This window comes from Perna viridis, chromosome 2 (genome assembly GCF_037379345.1).
Source record: "Perna viridis isolate PV_CMFRI_1.1 ecotype Kerala chromosome 2, ASM3737934v1, whole genome shotgun sequence".
In the NCBI taxonomy this organism is placed as follows: domain Eukaryota; kingdom Metazoa; phylum Mollusca; class Bivalvia; order Mytilida; family Mytilidae; genus Perna; species Perna viridis.
In genome coordinates, this window is record NC_142446.1 from 54682807 (window position 1) to 54706494 (window position 23688).

The window sequence follows — 23688 nt, forward strand, 5'->3', positions numbered from 1 at the left end:
CGGGACGTTTTCAACCAATTTAGACAATATTATGCAATCTCCTAGCAAAAAAAATCCGTGCATTCTTGGAAAACTTAAATATATTCGATGTAGAAAATATTTAGCTATAGTTTGTCTAATTTTCATTCATCCAGTCATAGAATATGCTTCAGAAGTCTAGGACGGGTGTGACCTTGTTGTTAGCATTAGTTTAGAAAAATTGCAACTTGAAGCCAGACATGTCGTATAATTTACGCAACAGTGCGGATTATACCATACCCCACTTCAGATTAACTAGTACTGTAAGGTCATTTTTCTATTCAACAATAAGAGACTGTCATCAGTTAAATTTAGAGACAGGAAATGCAGAAAAAACAACACAAGCATTTTCAAAAGAACCACTAAAGGACAACGGGAAAAACCCACAGAGTACTTTAATTTGGTGAAAGGAAAGTTAATGTTATGCATACCTGGCTAAGAAACATGTGCAGTTCCCTAAATGCTGATTTATTCCATATACATGTAGTGCCATCCCCGTCTTGTATAATATAAAAAATTGGCATTGGTGTCACTAAGTGGACGCGAATAAGTGTGACTCTTATCTGCGGTGCACTCACGCCACTGAAAATATAGGAAGTAGCCTCCTCCGGGTATTACAATACTATAATCTTTTACATATGAAGAACATATCCAAGTCAACACCCCTCTCTCCAGAAAACAAAATATAATCTTTTACATACTAAATACATATTCAAGTTAACCCCCCTCCCCCTTCCACACGCATACGTCTGAATATAGCTGAAATATTGCTGCTCGGACGTTAAACCCCAACAAACAAACAAATCCACACGCACACACACATACACAAATCTTGGCACACTTTGTAAGAAACAGAAATGAACATAATGTAATTGTTCAATGAATTACACTAAGATTGTCTCCCTTTTACCACAATTATTAGCCATCGTGAAGAGACCACGTGGAACGGGAACCATGAACAAATAACAAATGAGGATGAGAGGTGGTTGTCACAGTCAAAGATTAGTTCAGTCCAATTGAATTTTATGATACCATAGCGACGCATGTTGCAGTAATACACAGTTAACGAACCGATCTCCCCTGACTATATGACAATTATTATATCCTATGAATTGCCTTGGGTATTTAACTGGATCATCGCGTTGTATCGAGTATTATATGTATTTCAATCTAAGTTAGAAATGTAGCGCAATACGTTCAGCTAAGAACACTCCACTCAACCATTTCTGTCACATCTGGAAAGGAGAGACACGGTACAAGTCATTGCGGAAAAGCAATACACAAAATATTTGTTTATAAGCATTTCCGCCAATGAAATCTGTTACAGAAATTAATTAACCGACAAGGTTGCAATAAATTGCAATTGCAATCCAATCCAGCGCCCGGTGTCATTTGTCCATTTCACTTCCTAAGTAACTTCATCAGGTAATTGATGTGAATTGTGATTGATTGCTGGTTAAAAAACACCAAGCAAATTCTAAATGTAAAAAATTACTCTGCTTTTTTGTGAACCAAGCCACAAACATAAAAAAGTGAAGTCCAGGGTAGAAGAGAGAGGAAAGGAAAACTTTGACACGTTAATGAAATCAATTTTTATGGTGCAGATGGATAAACCGTAATGTTCTTTGTTGTGTATGTTCTGTTTTCCATGTCTGGTCTTTGTCCCTGGATTACATTCTTTTGATTATCGCTATAACCTTGGTTCCCTTGATTACTCTTCCACGAGTTCAGGTTTTCATTTAATAATCAAAGTATATACTGTAGAAGAAAACATTGTAATGTAACTTTTTATTGAAATGTATGTTACATTTAAATATTAACTGAATGCAGGTAAAATTCACAAATAGGGACTTTTGTCAATTACCAAAGTGTTATTTTAGTCCAAATATTGACATTTCAATGGCAAGCTTATCTAGTAAAGGCTTTTGAGGCGACAAGTTATCGGATAAACGATAAAGCATGTTCTGTAAAAGTTAATACCTTGTTTACTAGTTACGGATTTGACAAGTTATGTCGTTAAATAGATTCTTAAAGAAAGAACGCTATTGTTTATTGCAACACATATATTCTGCCTGTGGACAATGTAGAAGCGCACCATTAGCAATCTTCACGATTCAAGGTTACCGATGTATACAAACTCGCGAAGTTTAGTGAGATACATGCCTGACAATGGCAGTGAAATCAGAAACGCAGTTTTATTTCCGTAATGTTAAAAAAACCCAACAACTCGAATGCGAAATATAACACGTGTTTTCTAATAACGGTGTTAACAAAATACGTTACAATCATGTAGTTGTCTGAACTCAATATAGCGTTAGCATTAGCAAGGTTTTCAAAAAACGAAATTATATTTACTTTTTCCTGTTTTTCGATTCTTATTCATTTCTTCAGAATTGGATATTTGTATTTACACCGTGTACTTTGTATAGACAAATTTATATATGATATTAGTTTATCTATTAATAAGAAGTATAGAAACAACGCAATTTTTTATGGTTCCGAACGCAATTCCAAATTTTCGATACAGATTTTTCGAACGCCACTAAGTTATTAGTATTTGGCCAATCGGGGAAAAGAACTGCGATCATATGACTTGCGTTTCAATGGAAGAGCGTCCTTAAGGTCAAAGGGTAAAAAGCGATGCTATAACGGCTGCGTCGGAAAAAGAAAGTCAAAACAAGCTTCTTTTAACCTGGTGTTGCATTAGGTGAAAAATTTATGATTGTCCATACTATGAGTAGATAAAAGAGTGGACATTGGGAATGTGTTAAAGAGACATCCTTCCAAACTGCGATAAAAAACAGCAAAAATCGTATATGGGACTAAAATGAAAGACAGGAAATTTTCCACATACCGAGAATGCCTTGAACTTGCCCATAAAACATTTATTTCGGTTTGGACATCTCAGTAAACCTTAACTATACGAATAAAATTCAAAATCTCACAGTATTTACACAAGATAGAAATTCAGGACTTTTGAAAGACGCAAAATATGCGGCTTTGTTGAACTATTTTGATAGGACATCAATTGTTTCCTTATACCACTAACAAATGTAATCAGTCAAAAAAATACACAGGAAAACACGATAAACCCAGTTCAAGGGGTTTCAGTGCTGTCAAAATAGTGCATATAGCCAACCAAGCATAAAACACTGGACTACTCTATCAGTTACTGGCGTGTCACTCCGAACCTAGATTTAACTGATCGAAAGAATATGCCTCAGCTCAATCATAGCACTTCCTAGTTAAGTGTTTATCTAATTGTGATCTTTCTTGTTTTCTGATATTTTCTTTAATTTTATGTGCAATTGTAATTATATAATTTACTCTGTTGTCTATAGTGAGTATGTAGATCGTCTTTGTTCCTGTTTTCAAGTTTTGGCCATGTCTTTGAATTCTGATGTCTCGGAAATGTACTTATTTTTGTATGCTTTGGTATTCTTTTTGATACTTAGAATGCAATTCCGATGACTTGACGGTTTCTGAAAAATAATTTGCAAAAAAGAGAACGAAGATATGGAGGGAGAAATCTAATGCCGTAATCGTTTTAAAACAAATTCATCTTACACATTTTTTTCTTTGATTTCAGTTTTTGATAGAATTACATAGAAATATTAGAGGAGATATTTTCACTTTGAGAGCTTTTAATGTCCATTAGATCATGTTAGTTATTTTTTTCTTGTTGAGATTATGCAACATAGTTATAAAGAAGCCGAAAATAATAACTTTGAACAGATTCAACACGGCATGTATGACCATACAATTTATTAATTACTGAATTTTTTACCTTTGTTACCGGCTTGCTGGTTGCATACCAATTCAAAGAAAATTGTCGATGATTTTCGAAACTAAAGAAATACATCGGGTTTGAAATCTACGTAATCAGTTCTAGATTGAGACACAAGGCGAAATTACAGCAATACCGTCCGGAATCGATTGAGCAATTGATTATTTTAAAACCTGAACATAACAGCTAGGCTAATTTTACGATGTGATATGAATTATTAACAAATATGATCTGATACACTAAACAGGTTTGTAATCTAACCACCTGCTGTAATCATTTCATTTATCAACAAAAACAAAGCTGAAAACTTCAAAATTGACAGAGGGATAATGACCGCCCAACCACTTACATTGATAGTATTTCAAAATTGATTCATTTCTTCTAAGTAAATGTAAATATTTGATTTATGACCACTCTAATATTATCTTTATGAAAATCACCTCGTTGTAAACTGAAAGAAAAACGCAAAAATATTCGATATCCGATCGTTGATCCATTGTAGCATACCATGTAAAATACTGAATCAATATCGGGTTTAAATCGTTTACAAATGTATTACTAAAATATATCCGGTTTTTTTTTGTTTATTTTTCCGGAACGTTGTGTGACCATTCAATATTTTTACAGTGGCTGTCGGATAGTTCAGTGGAAATTCTTTAAAAAAAAATGGTAAGACATGGCGCTTAATACATTTGGTGAAATTGTTATTGATACTCTTAAAAATTCCAGATACATGAATCTGAATTATTTGAAAACCAATCCATATAAAATTCCGACACTGCAAACATGCTGCATAAAAACATCGAACAAATGGTGCTCTTCTGATTTACATACGCCATATATTTAGGTAACTATACTGAATTCTTTCTGTGTAGATCTGAATTTTGGAGAAAACCATAATTATATTAATAAAACTAATAAATCAGCTAATCCTTATAAAGAACTAGTATTCACACTTGTACGCATGCATTTTTATCAATTTTTATCACATACATTTTCAACTGAATTGAGCAAATAAATTGTGTGCTACAGATTACGCGAAAGAGTAATCAAGGAAACCACGATTCTAGCGGAAATCAAACGAATGCTATCCAGGGACAAAGACCAGACATGGAAAATAAACAAACACAACAAATAAATTAAAATAAACAAAATAATACACACAAAGTAACAAAAGTAAATGAGCAACTCATTCTCCACTTAAAACTGGGCACATGGACTAGGTGTACCGGTAGGGTAAGTGTCATCTGCTTTTCTAGAAACACTCGCCGAGTTGCTCATAAAGTTAAGTCCGGGCTATACGAAAGAGAAAACAAAAACTATGATACGTTGAACAAATCAGTTTTCATGGTGCAAATGCATGGATACACTGTACCGATCCACCGAGTTAATGATGACGACCATTAAACTTCTGTAGTGATGACCTCCATCTTGTAGAATAATATAACCTTGTTTTTTTTTTGTTATTTTTTTTTGTTTTTTTTTTTTTAAATTTTGTAATCAATTTTCGTCTTTGAACACAAAATATAATATAATATGTAATTATCTCTCTTTTAGAACGACCAGTTGTCAGAAGATCAAATAGCTGGTATGTTTATAATACGACTTTGATATAAACGAATATTATACATTTGAAAAGATGTCCAAATGTTTAAATTAACTTCTTATCAAATGAGGAGGATGAAGGTTAAGTGTCAGTCTCAGTAAGAAACAAGCAGTGGGTGAAACATGGTATGAAAAAAAAACCCATCATTTTGATAGTGTAAATTGACTATTTGCACCATCAGAATTAAGGAAAACAGAAAAGATTTTCCATATCATGCTTGACCACTGAGTTACAATTTCATTGAAATGCACTGAAAATGCAAATTTCAAGGGCAGATAACTCTGTAAAAAACCTTATTTTTCTAAGATTCTATTGAAAAAAAATTGAGCAAACCCAATGAAGCACCAATCAAATAATGGTCTTTTAAAATAGAGAACGCTGAGTGATATTTTACTGTCATATCGGTAGGTTTTTGATAATCATGTTTCTGATTTTTCCCATATCGGCCGATTCTTAGAAATACTTACACTTAATAACACAATTACTGAACTGGAAGACAAACACTAAGCAATTGTCAAAAGTAATAGTCAAAAGAAGAACATCCATATGATAAATTGCATTATCAAGGCAAAAATCGGAAAGTTGGAAATACCCGCAGTGGTCTTGACTAAGTACGGAGCATTTCCGATGTAAATACTAGTGGTTGGTTTAAATATGATGCTATATGTCAGCAATAAACACAAATGACATGAAAAACAAGTACTCAACAAACAGAACCCGAAAAATGAAAATACAAAAACATAACAATCGAAAATTGAAAACAATAATATATGAGTGTAAAAAGAACAAAAAAAAAAAGATTTCATAAAATAAAAAAGTACTTATAATTAATACATAGCAATATTTTCTAATTAAAATGATAATTGCGATTTTCGTATCAACTCAATGAAAAAAACGCAAAGTGGATTACATATGTAATCAATAGAAATGTTTGTGTCACCACAGAGTTTAAGGAAGCATTTAGTTTATTTGATAAAGATGGTGACGGTACCATAACAACGAAAGAGTTAGGAACTGTTATGAGGTCACTTGGACAAAATCCTACGGAAGCTGAACTGCAAGACATGATTAATGAGGTAGACGCAGACGGTAAGAAAAACGTCATTGTTGATATATCTTTTTAACTTTATTGAACAAATTCTTTTCATTAATTGTTGTCTTTTTTTTCTTTCAAATTGGACACAAAATAACGAATGGATTTGTTGAACTGTCATCTACATTTACTAGTCAAGATAGATATCTGTCTATAAGGTTGCTCTTTGAAACTCGTGTACAGCATATCGAAATTTCCAGTAATATGGTTTTTATTTTGTGGTTAATAACCACGTTGGCGATGTCGCTTCTGGTAAACCTAATGTCAACGAGAGTATTCTCCAACCCAGTGGTCAGACTTGTCTGACTCCCTATTATATATCAGATTTTATCAATCATATATTTCAAAATTTGCAGTATTATAAATTAAAAAAAAAACACCAAAAATCTGAGTTTTCGTTTTCTTGTATTGCACAAGGTAGAACTTCTCGGTGATGGATTTGGCTACCTATTTCGATAGTTTGGTTTACAGTATTTTTTTTTTATACAATTAATTTTTGGATTTAGATCTTCCTATATATTTGATTCTCATATCCTGCTGACCTTGAAACACATGTGCAGCATATGGGAATTTTGTAACATATGTTTGGTATTTTTGTGTCTAAACCGAACAATAAATAATCCGAAACCTGTCATCCAAACACTTTATAAATTTCTTTATAACAATCTGAATTTATTTCAAACCTTCGGAAACCGAACACTTATCTAAAACAAACGAATTCAAAATTTGAACAGGTTTTATTTTATCTAGTTATAGGCTATTTTTTTCTACAGGGAACGGAACAATAGATTTTTCCGAATTTTTAACTATGATGGCGAAGAAAATAAAGGAAGTTGATAGCGAGGAAGAACTTCGGGAAGCCTTTAAAGTCTTCGATAAAGACGGAAACGGCTATATTAGCGGTGCCGAACTGAGACATGTAATGACGAACCTTGGAGAGAGGTTGACAGACGAGGAGGTCGATGAAATGATTAGAGAGGCAGACGTTGATGGAGATGGCCAAGTAAATTATGATGGTATGTAAATTCGTAACTATTGTTTATATTAGTAAAAATGATTATCTGTTATTTAAAGTTAAAAATAAATGTTTGTAATCTTTATATGCATGCTGCCCTATCAAGATCTCTTGTAAAATAAAACAAAATGAAAAAAAAACGGGTCAGGAAAACTTTGCACAAGGTCGGGTCATTTTAGATAATATATAATGCCAACCTTTTCGTTGAGTAATGTACATGGTCCATATTGCTAAAAGGATTAACTGTTAAAGAATAATTCAATAACAAAAAAGACGGAACTGAGACATTTAAAAAAATAAACACAACAAAAAAACACACAGACCGTGAAATGTAAGTGACAATAAAATAATCGAAAGGAGTCGATGAAAGAATAGAATAAGGAAAGATTCTTGGATCGGTTGAAATAGTTTGTTTTCAAAATAAATGCCCGCGTAGCAGTTATAAAACTATGATGTGATGAGTTTTCACATATAATTTTATGATAAAAAGTCTGCAATAACAACTGTATGTGTGTACTTATTAAGTGATTTGTCAGGTGGTTTGAACATGACAAAAACCTAGATGAGCTTAAGGAGCTTTTTAGCACAGTATATTGCAGCGTACATTTCCATTTGATTTCTGTTTCAGAATTTGTCAAAATGATGACAAACAAGTAACAACAGATCAAATTAAACAGTTTACAGATGGAAGTGAATAATTTATGTGCTGCTGTTGTCAAGAACGTCATCGTATTTAAAGTCAATCACCTAAATGAGTTTTGTAATGTTTTGTTTTTTTTTTCATGTTAATTTTGTCTTTTTTTAATTTAAAACGATTTTGTATAAAATGGTAAAAAATCAATTAAACATTACATTGTTACGCTTATTAGGTTCATTTCTACAAACACATTAGGAGTTTATTTACCATATATGTATATATTGGAAATACTTCAGAAGTATTGGTCATCAAACTTCAGTTACTGGTAAAAAACTTGTATAAAAACATGTAAAGCGACATTTTTCTAAGATACTTGAGCTCGCATTTTTTGTCGCTTTGACATATTCATCGTATCCATTCCCATTGTATTTCATATTATTTTAGACAATGAATGTTGCCCATGTTTTTAGTGCCAATTAAATCTATAAGCATTACAACACAACATTTCTGCCAATCATCTCCCTTTGATTATGTTATTCTTCAAAATTTGATTACAGTCATTTACAAAACACTGTTTGCAATTCAAAACTCTATTTGCTTTTTGGATAATACAGTAAAACATCTATCTAACCCGAATCCTGATTTAACAGAAAACCTTCTAAACCAGGCATTTCTAAGTTTCTGTATATCAATTTCAACATATTTAAAACCTTAATAAAGCTAGCACTTGTCTAAACCGAATCGATATTTGAAATTGGCCGGTTACTAATATACAGTGACTTAAAATGCAGCATCACAAATTTAATTTTTATTTTGTAGCGTCCGAACCAACCATGCGCCAGACCTAAAAGTGTCAAATTACAATACAATTAACTATAAAACAATTGCTTCCAAGATTATCGGCGATTACAATGTCAAAGGGGTTATTGTCATAGGTTTTCCCACTACTGTAACCAAAAAAAGTAGCAGTCCATATAAAATTCAGACACTGTCTATGGTAAGATGATTCATGGTGTATAAAAAAACTTACGAAATAAAAGATGCTCTTTTGGTCTACATATGCTATATTTTTATGTGACAGTAGTCCTTTTTTCTGTATTTAGATCTGTAAATTTGAAAAATCACACTTAAACCTCACACTAAAATCAATGAAATCAAATTATTTACGATAACTCTTGGAAAGTGGTGATTTCATGTACAATTTCAATAAAAAACTGATTATGTGGTCAACAACTGTTTCTGAGCAAGAAATAAAACTGAATTTGGTGGGTGCTTGACGTGCATGAATCACCTCTTGTCTGATTTTTATAACGACAGCTACTTAAGTTAATATAACGTCAAAAAACTAACAAAATAGCAATCATTTTCAAACAGCTTTAAACTAAGCCGTTGGTTTATAAGTGCTATAGTCACCATAATAACCTCTGAAAGTTTTTGTTTTTCCCCTTCCGAGACGATAATTTCTTTAGTATGATACAGTCCATACTTGGAAAAGTACTTACTGAAACTAAAACTAAAAAAATACATGATAAATTCCAAACCAACGCATAATGATAGTTTTATCAATGTTTAAAAGTTTCGAAGGAAATCCAACATATGATTCTGGCATTATTACTATAGCATATACAGAAATATTATATCGTACCAAATAAAAGAGGACGCTTACCCTACCGGTGTTCCTGGTCCATGCTCCCAGTTTTTAGTGGAGTCCGAGTTGCTCATTTGCTTGTGCTACTTTGTATGTATGATTTTAGTTACTTTATGTTCTTTTCTTGTGTATGTCGGTTTTCCATGTCTGGTCTTTGTCCCTGGATTACATTTTTTTCATTACCGCTATAATCTTGGTTCCCTTGATTACTCTTCCATCACAATATAAAATAAACCTATGCAGTTCCAAACTTTGACAACTTTTTGTTTATTTTTCTTTCTTTTTTATATGCGTATAGCATTCTTGCATTATGTCAAAACCGAACCCCTTTTGTTACTTTTAATTGATTCCGTTGATACAGGTGTTTGTCTTTTTCTGTGTCAAAATAAATTAAGCTTTTTTTAATATCCGGTTCAGACAGGTTTTTCGATAGTTCAGGGTTCGATTTAGACAGGTTTCACAGTTTTAATTCATATCAATTGAAGATGGTGTTGATTCATCTATACCTTTCTTTTGTTCTACGCGCTCTGTTCCATTTAGAGGTGAAATCTCTATAGAAACATTGACATCACCAGACAATCTTTCATTAATTATTTTGATTTTATGGTCTTGTATGTTATCCACAGATAGAGTCAATTCTTCTGTTGATTCTTTTGTAGTCTTTAATGTCGAAGTGCCCAATATTACAAGAGATGCAAACAGAAAGAAACAACCTAAAACATAGAAAAAAGACTTAATTAACAAAATCTACCAATAAATGATGTACAGTGAAACCTGTCTAAACCGAACCATAAAAAATCGAAAACCCGTTTAAACCAGACATTATTTCAATAGTCCCTTTGTATTAAATTCAACGTATTTTAAACTTTGGTAAAACCAACACCTGTCTAAACTGAACCAATTTTGAATTTTAAAAAAAGTTCAGATTAGACAGGTTTCACTGCTTATATTTAAGTATGTTTTGTCTCAAAATCATGCAGAAATTATTTCATCGCCTACTAGTTATTTGACCTTATGTAGCACTCCAGCTGGGAAAAATTCAAAATGTGATTCATAGTTGGAAAGCATACATATTCTTATTTTTGAGATTTTGTTTAAAATGTTGTAAACAGAAATTAAAATGTGGTGTTTCATATAGCCTTTGTTCTTAGGGGATAAAACCTATATAGAATATACTGTAGAATTTAAAATTAAGGGAGACAACTCTGTAAATGATACTAATATATAATGGAAACTATTGGATTTTCAATGTGAATTATTTCCTTAGAGCACATATTTGAATGAAATCAAATTATTTACATTTTATCACATGGACCTATCAGGCAACTTGATACCAAAAAATAAAAATGTGTAGTCTTTTAAGGATGTATCACATATTACAAAATTTGCATGACGCTTACAAAGCCTGCTACTTATGAAGCCAAGATAATACAATAGACCCTTAAGATAATTATTTCAATGTTTATCCCTATAAATGCTTAATATGTATAAGTAATCTTTTGCCTGGTTAAAGGGTTATAAGGTGACAAAAATACATGGGAAATTTCTCTGTCCATATCACAGTTTTGAAGAAAATTTTTGCGGTAGGCATGACGCCTTCGTTATTGAGAACATTATCTATTCATCACACAATATTATTTTCAAGCAATATTTTCGAATAACGTATTGTCTGGTTTTTAATGAGTCTAAGGTTGATTATGCACACTTAATTATTATCAATGTTCATATCACAACTCATACGGTATGCCAGACTTTGCCGAAACAACACTTACTTTATGTACCGCGCTAGATTGCTACAATTAGGCTTCTGAAACCGAATTATATTCCTACAATTTTTAACCCATCACTACAAAGTTGAAGGCTCATCACTATGAGCTCATGGATCATTATGGTGTATCTATATGCACTAATTAGTTAAATCGGAGTCCGAATAAAGTTTCAGAGTTGGTTGACATGCCTAACTGAGTGCTGTTGCTTCTACGAGCAAGTATAATAAAGATCAAGCTTAGCGTGTCGAAGTAGTACTAAGATAGTTCTATATGATTGATCAATTTTTCATGTCCTATAATAAATGAAAAATCTGAACTAGGACGTTAAACTATGATAAATAAAGCTATCATCAGTCTATTCACTGTGCAGTCTATCTGTCATTTATTTTGGTCACAATTCTCTAGTTCTATTTAATTATGTAATTGGCAGGTTGATGCCCTTTAAACTCACCACATAAGTAAAAGCTGTACTCATAGGTTCCTTTCTTGTCAATAATAATACCTTCAATTAAAATAAATGTATGAAATCAATAATAAACGCAAAAAAACAATATTCATATAACTGTCATAAAAGAAAATAGGTCTTCACAAACATAATTTCACATCCTAATTACGTATTCAATATATATAGTCATAATCCAAAGATATTTCATTGAATCGCTTTCCCTACTGATTTAAAGTACTCACTAGATGCTTGCTAATACTATTTATGACTTCCCCAAAGGTTTAAATCAGAGAAAAGATAAACCATTGTATAGTTTTATGTTGGATGTTTATCTACGTTGTTTTACTTCATCCAAAATATCAAAGTTAAAGAAATCTTATATTAAAAATTAAACGAAACTGTTGGCAATTTAAATGTAGGATGTGAGGAAAAAAAAGTAAATTTTACAATACCTCAGAATCAACTTAGCACTATAACCTTCATTCCGATCTATATATCAATTATCTATATTACATTCTAGAAAAAAGTTATCATTCAGTTGTATATAACAATAATATTTCGTCTATTTTAGAAAAAACTGTTTATCATTTTTAAACACCATCACTGCCAAATCACATAATGTGCCATACGATGTAATACCATAAAACATTATTTGGTTATTTAAACACAATACCTGTAATAGGAAGTCCTCCTAAGTAGCCTATCCCTCCAAGAAAAAAACACCGTCCCTATACCACTTGCAACTTTTTCTATTCCTAGAATTTCTAAGCAAAGGGGATTCATTAAAGTTGATAATCCACCACCATACATACCAAATATCAATGCAAAAACTATTTGACCACCGAATGTTCTTAAATACCATGGAAAAGGAAAAGTTACAAAAGTCATAATGCTACAAAATCCAAAATTCAACAGTAAAGGATCTATTGTTCCGCTGTTTAAGGCCAGTCCTGTCACGATCCTGCCTATTGTAGATGTTATCCCTGCATATGTTATCAACATTGCGGCTGATTCTCTGGCAGTTCCCTGTACGACAGTAAAGTTTACTAAATGAATCATTATTATAGAAAACGCCATATTCCATAATAAAAACAGCAAACCACAGCACACAAATGCTTTGTCAAGAAATATATCAAAATTTAAAGTGTTTTTGATATCACTACATAACGCATTACTTTTGTTTTCTGTTATGACGGTTTGGACAATATGTTGTGTCACCCATAGTTTTAGGGCGTATTAATGTATCAAATACTACAGCATGGACTCCAAACCCCGCCAACAGCAAAAATGTACCTACCAGCCTATACGTATTTAGAAGATATTGAACAAAGGGACCAGTTATAAAGGTTCCTATTCCTGCCCCGCTCATCGTCACACCAATTGCTATTCCATGCCTCTTCCAATTGAAGTAACTGCATGAGTTGCAAGGAATCCAAGACTTGTCCCTGGAAAACCATTTGAAGAGATCTTGTGAATATAAATATCTATCAAAGATATTCAAGGCTTTAAACGTTACAATGTATATTAGCACGGTGTGTTCAATGAATCTAGAGTTTGCCGAAGACTTATGTTCCGTGCTTATCTTCTCACAGTTAAGACTTAGAGAAGGTTTATGCTGTTTTAAATTTAATGTCCCTATTCTAATATTGTTACATCATTCTATAACTTCGCCACTTTTAAATTGTGTCAATCTCCGTGCAAAGTTGAGTACTCGTTCTGTTCACCTAGTCACTACTATTTTCTTTGTTTTGTTTTGTTTTGTTTTGTTTTTTTTTGCTCCTTTTTTCGATTTGTCTTGAATGTTATGTTGTTTGTACATTGTTCTTCTTCTTTTTGAGTCCGGTTTGCTCATAAGCTTTTTTTGTAATTCAAATTGTACGTTTAACCATTTCTTTATTACATCTGTTAATTTGTCTTTATTAATAAAAGTTTAATTTTACGTTTATTAACTATTTATAGTCGAAAAATATAAAACCTTATATGCCCATCAATATATTATTTTTCGATTAAAAAAGAGTAATCAAAGGGAAACCAAAATCTGGCGGAAATCAAAAGAATGTAATCCATGGACAAAATCTAGACATGGAAACAGACAATCACAACAAAAACATAAAATAGCTAAAATAATACATTCTAAACAACAATAGCAAATGAGCAACTTGGACTCCACTAAAAAAACGAGAGCATAGACCAGGTGCACCAATATGGTAAGCGTCCTGTGTTTTTCTAGAAACGCCCATGCACCGAGATGCTCATAAAAGTCGAGTTCTGTGTAGACGAAAGAGGATAGGAAAATTATGACACGTTGAACAAATCAGTTTTCATGGTGATGATAAATACGGTTTTTTTCTGAATACTACGTAGTTTGCTACCGAAATTATGAAACAACAATTTACAACTAGTGAGAAGAAAAACTTTGGTAATAAAACATATATTTTTATACAATGGTCAAAACACTTTTTAAATGATACCTATAATACGTTAAAGAATAATTCAGTCTTAACGATATTTTTTTAACAGAATTTTGTATTGTGCCTTGATATCAGTTTATATGTTTCTTGAATATTAGTAAACCTAAACCACCTCTAAACGGAACCCTTAAAGTAGCAGTCCACAAAAAATCTTGCAAAATGTGATTCAAGGTTGGAAAGCCTATATATTTTTATTTTTGATATTTTGTTTAAAATATCATGGTAAATAGAAATTAACATATGGCTTTTTATATAACCCTTCTTCTTAAGAGATAAAACATATAGAATTATCTGCAGAATTCAAAATGAAGGAAGATAACTATCTAAATGACATTAGAATACAATAGAAACTTTTGCATTTTTAGTGTAGATTATATCCTAAGAACAGACAGACCGGGCTGGAATAATTATGTAATTCATCATATAGACCTGTAAAGTAAATTAATAACAAAAAAGTGTGTAGCCTTTTTTTGGTGTATCATACATGATTCTTACAACAAAGACTTCTATTAAAAGTTTAATAGAGTTTCAGTTTTAATATATTTTACTGTATAATCACACTATGAGTTACAAATTCTGGTTTGTCAAATGAAGAATATCCTATATGCAAAGTTGACCCAAGCATCACGAACACTAATTTTCAAATGACATGCATTAATTAGATGTTTCTTATACCGGTAAAGAAACCGTAACTTTAAGTGTTTAGGCTACACATGTTTCTTATTAGGGTAAATATAAATGTTTCGGCCACACATGTTTCTTATACCGGTAAAGAAACCGTAACTTTAAGTGTTTAGGCTACACATGTTTCTTATTAGGGTAAATATAAATGTTTCGGCCACACATGTTTCTTATACCGGTAAAGAAACCGTAACTTTAAGTGTTTAGGCTACACATGTTTCTTATTAGGGTAAATATAAATGTTTCGGCCACACATGTTTCTTATACCGGTAAAAAAAAGAGTAACTCTAAGTGTTTAGGCTACACATGTTTCTTATTAGGGTAAATATAAATGTTTCGGCCACACATGTTTCTTATACCGGTAAAGAAACCGTAACTTTAAGTGTTTAGGCTACACATGTTTCTTATTAGGGTAAATATAAATGTTTCGGCTACACATGTTTCTTATACCGGTAAAGAAAAGAGTAACTCTAAGTGTTTAGGCTACATATGTTTCTTATTAGGGTAAATATAAATGTTTCGGCCACACATGTTTCTTATACTGGTAAAGAAAAGAGTAATTCTAAGTGTTAAGGCTACACATGTTTCTAGTACTGGTAAAGAAATGAAATGAGAAACTCTAAGTTTTAAGGCTACACATGTTTTTCATACTGTTAGGATGAGTGTAACTTTTTTGTTAAGTCTACGAAGGTTTTAATACTCTTAGGAGGGACAAATGAATTACCCACCAAAAATATTTGTCCTTTGAGCACTGAAATCATATTTATTTATGATAGAGTTGTCTACCTTTCGATATTGAAATTACTAAAAAATACTTTTTATGTTTGGTTTTCATTGACAACATTGCTAAAAGAACTATCATTACCAGCAACAATCCCATATGTCAGCAAAATATAGTTTAGACTACTAATAACTAAGGCACTTAAACCGTAACCAAGGAAAATGAATATACCACCAACCATTATCGCTACTCGACAACTGTACAAGTTTATACAGGCTCCTGCAAGCGGACCTACAAAAAATAAATATTTCAATTTTATTCTTATGGATTATTTCATTGTTGATAGATTTCTGTTTTAATGTTGTTTTTTTTTAAATAAAAAAAAACGTTTGGAGAACAACGGCCTTTGACGCAAATTGTTATCAAAATATGTATTAGTTATAATGCATCTTATTGCTTTGTACTATTCCTACTAACAGCAATGGACGTATAAGTTTATCATTATTTTAGATTTTATTATTTGTGGTACCATTACAGTAACATCAATCTCCAAACAGCGTCTGACATTCGAAATTTACACCAGACGCTACAACCAACCCTCTCTCAGAAAAATGCAAGAATCTTGCAAAGTCGGGAAAAAAGTGAATGATTCGAGTAACGTCCGAGAATATCGTGAGGCCTGTCCGCAGCTGTTACTAAGAAAGAAAACGAATGCTTGTTGCTGCGTTGAGCTTGCACTTACATCTGTCTAAAAAATCTGTCTAAAAAATTGCGTTACATTTTCAATTATTTACAGTAAGTTGCTCTCGTATTGCAATTTGTTTATCATGTCCCTGTAGCGATTAATCTAAAAATAGTTAGAGAAAATATTTATTTTGGTGTTTTTATATTCAATATGAAGAACGTTATGGAAAGAGTAATCAAGGGAACCAAGGTTATAGCGGTTATCAAAAGAATGTAATACAGGGACAAAGACCAGACTTGGAAAACAGATATACACAACAAAGAACATAGAGGAACTAAAATCATACATACAAAGTAAAAAAGGCAAATGATCAACTGAGACTCCACTAAAAACTGGGAGCATGAACCAGGTGCACCGGTAGGGTAAGCGTCCTCTACTTTTCTAGGAACACCCACCCAGTTTCTCATAAAAAGTTAAGTCCGGGGTAGACGAAAGAGGAATGGAAAACTATGACACGTTGAACAAATCAGTTTTCATGGTGCAGATGGATACACCATAACAATCCACGAGTTCATGATAACGACCATAAAACGTTTGTAGTGATGACTTCAATCTACAATCGGAATACAGCAAAATGTCAAACGTGGCAAAAATGATAATGCGGGTGACCATACTAAGACAAACCTAAGACAAATGTCATTTCAACCGAACCGAAACAAATTAAAGATTCATGTTTGGAATTATTGTAAGTGTATAATAGTCAAACTTTTGTACTATATTTTTTGCTTTGATAACTAACATTTGCAAGACAAATAGCAGTTGTATGATTTAAGATTATTGGTAAAATAAAATTTTACATATTTCAAAACGCTGAGATATTCTTAGGGCTAATTAAATGTACACACCGACCAATGAAAGAAGACTGCTGTTTAAGGAACCAATAAGTGACGTGTAAGCATTGTTTCCCTGGTACTTCTGTAGAAGAGCAAAGTGTATCACCCCCGTACAGTATATCATAGTAGAAGTTATAACCTGGGTCGAGGTTGCTGCGAATAGAACAACCCATGCCCAACCGTGATCTATATCAGGGTCTGTCTTTATGGCTCTTTCTTTCATTGAGTACCTGTCCAATAAAGTATAAACAGTAAAAACTGCTTTAACAAAACCTTGAAAAATTCGAAGTCATGTCTATACAAAACACTATTTAAGTCTTTATTATCATTGTAGGGTCAGTGTCTGTAAGAATCTGGCAATGTGTGAAACATGGTGTGAAAAAAATCACCATTTGAAAGTTTTATTTGACTATTTGCATCTTCAGAATTACGATAAAAAGTCAAGATTTTCAATATCACAATTATAAATTGGGTTTTAATTCAATTCACGTTTATGTGGAGTGATTACACTTTTAAGTGTAAGTGTTTGTAAGAATCGGGCAAAATGGGAAAAAATCAGAAACATGCATCTCAAAACCCCACCGATCTGACGATGTAATATCACTCAAGGATACTTTCTTTATTTGAAAAGACCATTCTTTGATTGCTGCATCACTGGCATTGCTCAGAACTATTTCAATAGAATCTTAGGTTTTTGACAGAGTTATCTACCCTTTAAATGTTCACTTACTGTGCATTTCAATGCAATTATACCTCAATGCGCCAACATGATATGGAAAACCTTGTCTTTTTTTTTTTTGATTCTGATTGTATAAATAGTCAAATTACACTATCAGAATAATGTTTTTTTCATACCATGTTTCACCCACTTCCTGATTCTTACAGGGCCTGATACTTAAAATGCATTGCAAATATATGTTTTTTAAAGGACCAAAGAATGTATGGCTACTTGATTGCTTAAAAAGTCTTTAAATAACATTATCCTATATATATATATAGAATTTCTCAATCGAAAGATGAAACGGGCATATTTTTACATCACTTGACCTTTCGCTGAATACTTTACTCCATGAATCTTGACGCCAATGAATCATAAAGAGGCGGTTTTTATCTATTTCTCGTCGATATACAGTGAAACCTGTCAGAACTCTGAATAGTCCGAAAACCTGTCTATTCTATCATACATGCTTTCCAACATACAGTAAAACATGTCTAAACTGAACCTCCTATAAGTAAGTAGCAGTCTTTGTAAATATCATGAAAATTGTGTAAAATGTGATACACCCAAAAAAAGGCTACATATTTGTATTAATGTATAATTATTTATTCCAATCCGTCTGCTCTTAGAAAATAATCAACATTAAAAATCCAATATTTTCTATTGTATTTTAGTGTCATTTACAGAGTTATCGCCCTTATTTTAAAATTCTACAGTAAAACATTCTATGTATTTCATATCTCTTATGAACAGGGTTATAAGAAAAGTCACATGTTTACGTAAGCATTTTAAACAAAGTATCATAAATAAAAATAAGTAGGCTTTCTATCCATGAATCACATTTTGCATGAATCTTAGATGAAGTGCAACTTAAAGATATGTCTAAACCGGACACTTCAAAAGACATCAATAAGTGAGTTAAAATGTATATTGAATTGTGGTAAACCGAACACCTGTCTAAACCGAACAAAATTATGTCTAAACTGGTTCGGTTTCGACAATTTTCAATGAAGCATTTGTTCGAAAAACTGTTTAAAAAATCATGTGCGGTATACTATGATACTGTGTCAACTCACATATATAAAACTATGTGTCATCTGATCAACCACATACATGTGTATTCATTACAATAAATCGCGCTTCTTTTTCATTATTAAAATATTATAAATACATTTATGGGCTACCATTTTACCTTACTTGGTATTTCTGAAAATAGCATCCAGATTGTGTGTATAAACATATATTCAGTACTAGATACGATGACCTAGAATTGTCTATTTCGATTACAGTTTGTAATGAGGTGATTTTAAGGTAAAACGTGTACTTTACTAGTACATTCATCTTTCGGGTCAAGTAGAGTCACGGTGCTGTGGATAATAACCGTAATACACCATTCCCATGTACAAAACAATAACTACACGATTTGCTTAATCGACATTTTTAATTTGATAACCAACTGTATTTAAGTTGCTGAACTTCAAAATAAGAGGGAAGATTAAAACAGTTTTACTATCTTAAAAACATACGTAGTAGTCCATGTCCTGGGGTATCCACCGAGCACACCCACTCATTAACTCCTGATTATGATGTTTAGGTACCTTAGTGATAGCTCCCATTTACGACTCAATTTACCACCAAAGAATATTCCGAAACTAACCTTTTATAGTCTAAACATATATATTGTATCAACAAAACCCAAGATTTTTGTAATTTCGAAGTTTTTTCACTACATGTATGTAAAATTCGGTCAAATGAATACAGTCATATTTTTATCTCAATGCAACACAAAGTCTAATAATAACTGCGACCCCACGTTTTTTTTTTTTTTTTGTGGGGGTGGGGGTTATATGGAAACTGTACCCCTTTCCAATCCAAAACGCTTAAATTTGTATATATTCCATGTCAAATTCCTCGGAATATTTATGATTCAGTAACAAATTGGTTGTTGTTATTTTTGATAGTAATTTAAAGGCGTACTTTTCACAAACTTTGTCGGTATCTGCTTAATAATGCACATCATATGCATACATGTTAATATAGTGGATAATTTATCTCCAATACCACGGATATGGTTTCATTCAATAAGAATTCTTGCATAATAATAAAATACCTTGCATATTAATGAAAACAAATTTTCACATTAATGAAAAATGTTGCATTATGATATATAACACTGCATTATAATTAAAACCAATCTTGCATTTTAATGAAAAATATTGCATGATAATGAAAATATTTTGCTTAAAAAATAAGAAAATATTGAATAAAAATTGAAAAGTGATGAATTTTGCAACATATAACAATTTCTACACTGAACTGAAAACGGAATTTAAAACAATTGTTGTTGATAGTTCTGGACCGACATATTTCACGAGTCTTGTCTACTGCTTTATGCGTTTACACGTTAAAACAAACCCCATTCCGTATAAGGTTTTTTCGTTTGTGTTTATTTTTCATATTTCTGCACTGCATGTAACTACCTACCTTTATGAATGTATTGTATAAGATGTGGTTTATTTTAAAAGGAAATCTGCAATGCTCTAGTTAAATATTTGTACAGAAATATTTCCGAGCGCTTTTTTACTCTACTCTAACGCCAAGACGCTTTTTATTATGACCGCTCTGGTCGTTGACTAAATCTGACTGAAATCAAAAGAAAAGAATTTCATTCATATATTTTTATTAAGCTATGTACTATGTATTTGTCATCTCAAATCTACATGCTCTACGTCGATCTAGAACTTATCAGCTTTGTTTGAGAACACTAGGACCTGAACAACGTATCATTGATCAGCTGATTCAGGAACAAGATGACTCGGCCTTGAAGTCAGTCGGCCTAACAATAATGAGTTGTTTCAGTATTTAATAAACATTTAAAAATGCTTAAAACGTTCTGCTTACAGAGCGACATACGCATTTTAAACACTTTACTTCAGCACACCGAGTAGATGTAACGCCTGTTTTAATTTGTCAGTGCGTGATCTATGAATTAATTCCGCTATCTATGAATTCGCTGATGTATCCTTATGCAGCTGCTAACTCATAGATAACGGATAATTCGTAAATCAATTCACATATAACGGCATTTTAAATGAACTAACTAGAAATGATTATCATTAGCAAACGGTACTGATAATTAACTTTCTGTAATCTATGGGTTAGCGGGTTGCTAAGCCTTAGATAACGGAATTTATATATCGATCATAGGTGAAATTTTGAGAAACGGTCTATTAACCCATTGATAATGGTCCATGAACCAACAGATAACGGGGTTTTGGTTAATTTCGGGTGACGGATATGTAGCCTTTTTAGGGTGTATTACATATGCTACAATTTGCATGATTCTTCCAAACACTGCTACTTAAATATTTCAAAAAGAAAGACACACTGTTTTCATTAATTGTTGAGATACAAACGAAACAAATCAGTCATTCTTTAGCTAAATAGGCAGTTTTTTTTTGTCAAGGAAGGCTATTTATAGCTTGAACTTGACTTAGAGATCGTCGGCATGTGGGATTCAACCGGAAGTGGGATATTGCCACATGGAACCGCCTATAATTCCGCGGTATGTTCTCTTTACCCTCCCCCTTTTCAACCCTGCAAATTTACGTTAGTATATCGTTCCGCCGATCATTCAATTATCAACACTCCCGTGACAAGTTTAATATGTGATGTTTTATTTTTCGTAAGAGATGGAAGTATTATGACATCAAAGCTTTTGTAATATTTGTTGAATTGCAATATTACTTGAATTATGTGCTTATTTTAAACTATTTGAATTTTGCCTTAGCGAGCAGGACTATATTTTCTAATTGACCTGACGCAGGTCAAACACGGTACCTCCAATAACCGAAAACAATATGGCGTCCCTCCTTTTTATGGGAAAATTGTAATTTTCATGTGTAAAATTGACAAAAATGACAAATAATGTCCTAGCACCCCCTTTTTCTGAGGAACCCAAGCTGCCACCCCTCATTTTCAAAGTGTGTGGATCCGGCTGTGCCAGATAGGTCCTGAAGGTTTGAAATTTTTCCATGTAAAGTGTTTGTAAATTACAGGTATTTTTGTGAAAAATTTTGATAAAAAATATTTTTACATATGCTAAGAGTGTTCAAGCTGTTTTATATTTTATATACATTGTACTGCTAAATGCATGTACATGTACATGTAAATCCTATATATATCATGTGTGTTTGATTTGATGCCAGGAATTTAAACTGCAAGCAGTGCGTACATGTACATAAATAAGCATGCATGTAGCAAACAATATGAAGTATTTAAACTAGAAAATAAACATTCAAATCATGGAATTGTTAAATTATTATGATTTCAAAGCAGAAACATAAACAATGTCTGTTTCAAAGGTAAGAATGAAAGGCAATGTAATTAAAATTACATCTTAATTGCTCCCCCTTTTGTCTATGTCCTATGAAGTCATGCGACAAAGAAAAAAAGAGGAGCAATTAAAATCTACTCTGAATTAGATTGGGATGAAATGAGGCCTTGTGAAGCCAAACAAATGTTTAGAGCATTACGAGTCCCCGCTTATGACATTCCTGCTGAATTTTTTCCGACATATGTTAAATATGATTTTATTATATTTTGATTGTATTAGAAATTGTCCCATTCTCAAATTTTCAATCATTAACATTGTGGCTGACCTGTGATTTAAATACCCTATATCACACCCCTAGGCCTAGACCTTTTTCGCATTCCCCTAGACCTACAATGTATATTGCACACCCCTAGACCTATATGGCATACCCTATATCACACCGCTGGACTATATCGCACCCTTAGGCATACATATGCGCATCATATACCTCCCCTAGACATATATATACAGCATACCCTATATAACACCCCTAGACCTATATGGCATACCATATACCACACCCTTAGACCTACCGGGTATATGGCCTACCATATATCACACCCCTAGACATATATGGCATACCATACATCACACCCCTAGACCTATATTGCATACCTTATATCATATCTCTAGCCTATATTGCATACCCTATATCACACTCCTAGACCTATATTGCATACCATATATCACACCCCTAGACCTATATTGCATACCCTATATCACTCCCTAGACCTATATTGCATACCTTATATCACACCCTACACAGAACACACATGAAGTATAATTAAAATATATGATTAAATGAACATGACATGCCAAAATCTGTATCTGATGCAGGTATCAACCCTTGACCTATATCACCCCGCGACCAATAGCCCTAAGTGGGTTGATATAGGAGTCTTGTGTTGATACCGCATGTGATACAGATTTTGGCATGTAATATTCTGTATGGAATGTACATGTGTATTATATCCATATACATGTAAGTCATAATTGATTATCAATATGGTTCTTTTTTAGTGCATTGTCAAGATATACATTTAGAATGCAGATCTTAACGTTAAATACATATTTTCATGACACATGAAAGTCAGTCAATTAGTTTAGAAATTCTATGTCCATATGT

General features: G+C 32.4%; 1 protein-coding gene and 1 long non-coding RNA gene across 2 annotated transcripts; one reads left to right on the forward strand and one right to left on the reverse strand.

Annotated features, from left to right (window-relative positions):
- The first annotated feature begins 4149 nt into the window (after nucleotides 1-4149).
- On the forward strand, nucleotides 4150-8378 carry LOC148626083 (calmodulin-like). The gene is made up of 6 exons (XM_088569711.1): nucleotides 4150-4196; nucleotides 4433-4474; nucleotides 5363-5393; nucleotides 6357-6500; nucleotides 7278-7520; nucleotides 8148-8378. Exons 2-6 carry the CDS (start codon nucleotides 4472-4474, stop codon nucleotides 8174-8176), a joined length of 450 nt encoding a protein of 149 aa, XP_088425837.1. The 5' UTR covers nucleotides 4150-4196; nucleotides 4433-4471; the 3' UTR covers nucleotides 8177-8378.
- Nucleotides 8379-9426: 1048 nt separating this feature from the next.
- LOC148626084 (uncharacterized) lies at nucleotides 9427-16189 on the reverse strand. The gene is made up of 4 exons (XR_015919985.1): nucleotides 16130-16189; nucleotides 13316-13463; nucleotides 12025-12075; nucleotides 9427-10517 (listed from the first exon to the last, which is right to left on the reverse strand). It is a non-coding gene; the product is annotated as an uncharacterized LOC148626084 (long non-coding RNA).
- Nucleotides 16190-23688: the final 7499 nt, after the last annotated feature.